At 42.6% G+C, this 4829-nt stretch overlaps 1 protein-coding gene across 4 annotated transcripts in view; it reads left to right on the top strand.

The window, feature by feature from the left end:
* IFT52 (intraflagellar transport 52) overlaps positions 1 to 4829 on the top strand; it is a 57404-nt gene that overhangs the window by 17234 nt on the left and 35341 nt on the right. For 3 of the 4 annotated variants that reach the window (XM_037743352.1, XM_017542222.2, XM_017542223.1), the window contains one exon: positions 4383 to 4509. The exons of the other annotated variant lie outside the window; for it this stretch is intronic. In XM_037743352.1, coding sequence (XP_037599280.1) covers positions 4383 to 4509 — 127 coding nt within the window. The remainder of the gene's footprint in view (positions 1 to 4382; positions 4510 to 4829) is intronic. 4 annotated transcript variants of the gene reach the window in all.

Genomic DNA, 4829 nt, shown 5'->3' with positions numbered 1-4829 from the left:
TGATCTCAGCTCACTGCAACCTCTGCTTCCTGGGTTCAAGCCATTTTCCTGCCTCAGCCTCCCATGTAGCTGGGATTATCAAAGGCACCTGCCACCACGCCTAGCTAATTTTTGTATTTTTAGTAGAGACAGAGTTTCACCATGTTGGTCAGGCTGGTCTTGAACTCTTTACTTCAGGTGATCTGCCCGCCTCAGCCTCCCAAAGTGCTAGGATAAGTGAGCATCTTTGTATGTAGAGTTTTGTGCACTCGTGGCAGTATTTTTTAGGGTAAACTTCTCAGCATTGAAATTTCTGGGTCAGAGGTCTTCCAACTGTTGGATTACCAAATATAATGCACTGACAGATGTCTGTCAGGTAGGTGGCAGCACTTACAGTCCCCATGAACACATCCCATTTTCCTCTCTTGCCAGCATGGGGTATTCTAGTAAAAACGGTATCTGTTTCTTTTAATTTGCATTTTTTATTATTATTAGTTTGTGGTATGGCCTTTAAAGTCTGTTGGCTGATTGTATTTCTTTTGTGAATTTTCTATTTACTGCTCTTTGGCCATTTTTCTATTGATGGTTTGTCTTTTCTCATTCATTTATAATACCTCTCTGTACTTTGAGATATTTTACCCAATAAAAATTGAAATTTTTATTCAATTTTCATGCACATTTCAAAATTTTAGTAATGAAATAACGTGGGCCGGGTACTGTGGCTCACGCCTGTAATTCCAACACTTTGGGAGGCCGAGATGGGCCGATCACCTCAGATCAGGAGTTCGAGACCAGCCTGACCAACATAGTAGAACCCTGTCTCTACTAAAAATACAAAATTAGCCAGGTGCCGTGGCAGGTGCCTGTAAGTCCCAGCTACTTGGGAAGCTGAGGTAGGAGAATCGTTTACCTGGGAGGCAGAAGTTGCAGTGAGCCGAGATTGCACCATTCCACTCCAGCCTGGGCAAAAAGAGTGAAACCCTGTCTCCAAAAAAAAAAACAACACAAAAATACAAAAATTTCCTGGACATGGTGGTGCATGCCTGTGATCCCAGCTACTTGGGAGGCAGAGGCAGGAAAATTGCTGGGATGTGGAGGTTGCAGTGAGCCAAGATCCCTCCACTGCACTCCAGCCTGTAGAACAGAGCAAGACTCTGTCTCAAAGAAATAAAATGAAATGATGAAATGAAGCCAGGTGTGGTGGCTTATGCCTGTAATCCCAGCACTTTGGGAGGCCGAGGCAGGCGGATCACAAGGTCAAGGGATGGAGACCATCCTGGCCAGCGTGGTGAAACCCCAACTTTACTAAAAATACAAAAATGAGCTGGGCATGGTGGTACCTGCCTGTAGTCTCAGCTACTCAGGAGGCTGAAGAAGGAGAATTTGAACCTGGGAGGCGGAGGTTGCAGTGAGCCGAGATCATGCCACTGCACTCCAGCCTGGCAACAGAGTGAGATTCTGACTGAAAAAAAAAAAAAAATTGTGTGTGTGTGTGTAAATATTTTAAATTCTTGGAGTAGGGAAGACCTTTCTTAGTAGAAACCAAAGTGAAGTCGTAAAGTGGGAAATTGTATAATAACATCATTCACAGAGTTAATATTTTTGACCATCAAGAATCAATCTAATTATTTCACTTTGTGTCAGCTTATCCAATTGGTATAGGTAAAAGAACTGTAGACATGGAGTTAGAAGGAATTACTAGAAATTTATGATTTCCTCTCTTACTTTCCAAGGGTAACCCAAGGCATAGTAACTGTTTCCCTATCTGTGTAATGGGGACAATGTTAATCTTACAAAATTGTTGGAAAATTTCAGTGAAGTGATATTTGTGAGAGTGCTTTGTAAAGTTTAAAGCATGGTACCCTACCTGTTGTTGCATTATGACTTTGTAATTAATTGTGGTGAAGGGAATATGTTTAGTTGTTCTTTTCCTGGATCATCCAGGAAACACAGCTTCCTGGTAGACTTTGAGATATCTTGGCCTGTTGGAGTCTCAGATTCTCATTTATCCTCATTTCCTATTAGGTCCCTTCTTCCTTCTCTCACTCTGTTGTAGCCACACTGACTTTGTTTGAATCCTTAAATAAGTGAAGCTTGTACTCATCTTAGGGACTTTACACAAGCTATTCTCTCTTTTAGGAAAACTCTTTCCCCACCTTTTCACTGAGCTAATCTTATTCATTCACATGTGGTTTGGAAAGTTCTGTTTTGGGGATGGGTGTTTAAGTTTATACTTAGTCTTATCAAAATGTCAGTCTCATTGATTTCTGTTTTTTTGTTTTTCTTTTCAGACAGAGTTTCACCCCCGCTGGAGTGCAGTTGCGCCAGCTCAGCTCACAGCAACCTCCACCTCCCGGGTTCAAGCAATTCTCCTGCCTTAGCTTCCCGAGTACCGGGGATTATAGGTGCCACCCACCACACCCGGCTAATTTTTGTATTTTGAGTAGAGACAGGGTTGACCATGTTCACCAGGCTGGTCTTGAACTCCTAACCTCAGATGATCCACCCAACTCAGCCTCCCAAAGTGCTGGAATTACAGGTGTGAGCCACCACACCCTGCCTAGTCTCGTTTATTTCTTGGTAGTAATAAAAGAAATAGAGGCATGTAAATTATAGCGGATAGTTTTTATCTTATTACTCCAGTGTCCATTCTCCCTTCTGCCTTGAGAATCATCTTCCATTGATTGCATTTGGGGAAAGTGTCGGGGATAGATGTGCATTGACCTCCATATGACTATTTCTCCTGCTTACCTTTTCTTCCTCCATGGACAGCTGCTCATTTTCTTCTGCTTCTGGCCTGGAGCTCATGGGCTATAATCCACCTTGCTGAGATACTGCTGGAGTAAGGGTGGAAGGGGGAGTACGGATAATCTGGGCCAGGTACCACTTCTTCTTCATGGTATGACAACAAAAGTCATAGGATAGATGAGACTTTACTGAAGGAATGGGGAAGATTAACACCAGAAGGAGGCCGGGCCCAGTGGCTTACTTTTGTAATCCCAGCACGTTGAGAAGTCAAAGTGGGTAAATGTCCTGAGCTCAGGAATTCGAGACCAGCCTGGGCAACACAGTGAAACCCCATTTCTACAAAAAATACAAAAATTAGTTGGGTGTGTTGGCATGCACCTGTTATCCCAGCTACTCAGGGCGCTAAGGCAAGAGAATCACTTGAGCCCAGGAAATTGAGGCTGCAGTGAGCCATGTTCATGCCACTGCACTCCAGCCTGGGCAACAAAGTGAGACCCTGTCTTAAAAAACAAACAAAAACACTGGAGGGAAATAATTTTAAACTTAAGCTAAAAAGAATTTTCGTGGTCTGAAGAAAAAGATAAATTAAAATCTCTATGAGGAACTCCTCATGGGCGATTCCCCCTGGTTTCTAACCTTACACTCTGGTCTTGAGATCTGTTTCTCTCCATTCTGAGAGCAATTCCTTCAAGCTTTGCAGAGCTCCACCTTTCAGTAAAACCCTAGCCCATCCTGCATGGGTTGGCCTCACCCCAGGATCTGTGCACCACCCCTGCTCCTCAATCCCACACTCTCTCCAGGAGTACATTGCCCCAGGTCAGACCGATTCACTCTAGATAATCTAAGGCAAGTCTTTGTTAGGACAGTGTAGAGTAGAGGAGGGACTCTAGAGCAGATCTGTATAGAAATGTCCAATGTGGAGTATATTTATGCCTCTGTTCATGTGACATTCAACTAGTAACATACCCTTCCATTGACAGACATTAATTCTTAGAGAAAGCACCAGCCAAACCTAAGGAAAAAGAACGTATTTGCCACTGAGATATTATGCAGAGCAACTCAAGTATAGCTCGAGTTCAGTTCTTAGATGAGGCCCCACCCTCTTCCTTCCTGCTCCAGTAGGGGCTACTTTAGTTCTCGCAGATACAGTCATTTATACTTTCCTATTAATTTTCTTTCATATTTGTTAAAAGCCTTTATTAAATGTATGGCTAGAGTTGTCCCAATTTTTAAGTTAAACCAAAGCTTACAAGGAATTTTGTGTTTGATAATGAATCAAAGAGGGTTATTTGGCTGAGTACAGTGGCTTATGGCTGTAATCCCAGCACTTTGGGAGGCCGAGGCAGGCAGATCACTTGGGGCCAGGAGTTCAAGACCAACTTGGCCAACATGGTAAAACCCTGGCTCTACTAAAAATACAAAAATTAGCTGTGTGCAATAGCAGGCACATGTAGTCCCAGCTACTTGGGAGGCTGAGGCAGGAGAATAGCTTTAACCTGGGAGGTGGTTACAGTGATCCAAGATCCCACCACTGCACTGCAGCCTGGGCGACAGAATGAGACTGTTTCAAAAAAGACTGTTAAGAAATGCTGAAATTATTTTTAGAATTTTTGTATTCATGTTTTTAAGATTGGAATGTGTTTAATTTCTTGCAGGGCTCTCACCTTTGTATATCCTTTTGGTGCCACATTGAGTGTCATGAAACCAGCAGTGGCTGTTCTGTCTACAGGCTCTGTTTGCTTCCCACTTAACAGACCCATTCTGGCTTTCTATCACTCAAAGGTACAGCCTTTCTTAGATATGGGTGTAGATGTTATTTTTATTGTTGAAATAATAAAAACTACCTTACCATTTCCAGAAGTCTTTTATATGCTTTCTCATTGGTCTTCCTGCCAGTCCTGCAAAGTAGTGTTTCAGTTTTATACATTTTGCTTATGGAGAAATGGTGGATTGTCCAGCAACTTATGATGTTAAGGCCTAAACCTAGCTCTTATTATTCTAAACCCAAAGCTTTTTCACTATAGCATGAGGCTACCTGTATTATAACTTTTTTTTTTTTTTTTTTGAGACGGAGTTTCGCTCTTGTTACCCAGGCTGGGCTG

Source organism: Cebus imitator, unplaced genomic scaffold (assembly GCF_001604975.1).
Source record: "Cebus imitator isolate Cc_AM_T3 unplaced genomic scaffold, Cebus_imitator-1.0 Scaffold141, whole genome shotgun sequence".
NCBI lineage: Eukaryota > Metazoa > Chordata > Mammalia > Primates > Cebidae > Cebus > Cebus imitator.
Note: the sequence above shows the minus strand (reverse complement) of the source record. Positions and strands in the feature narration are given on the sequence as shown.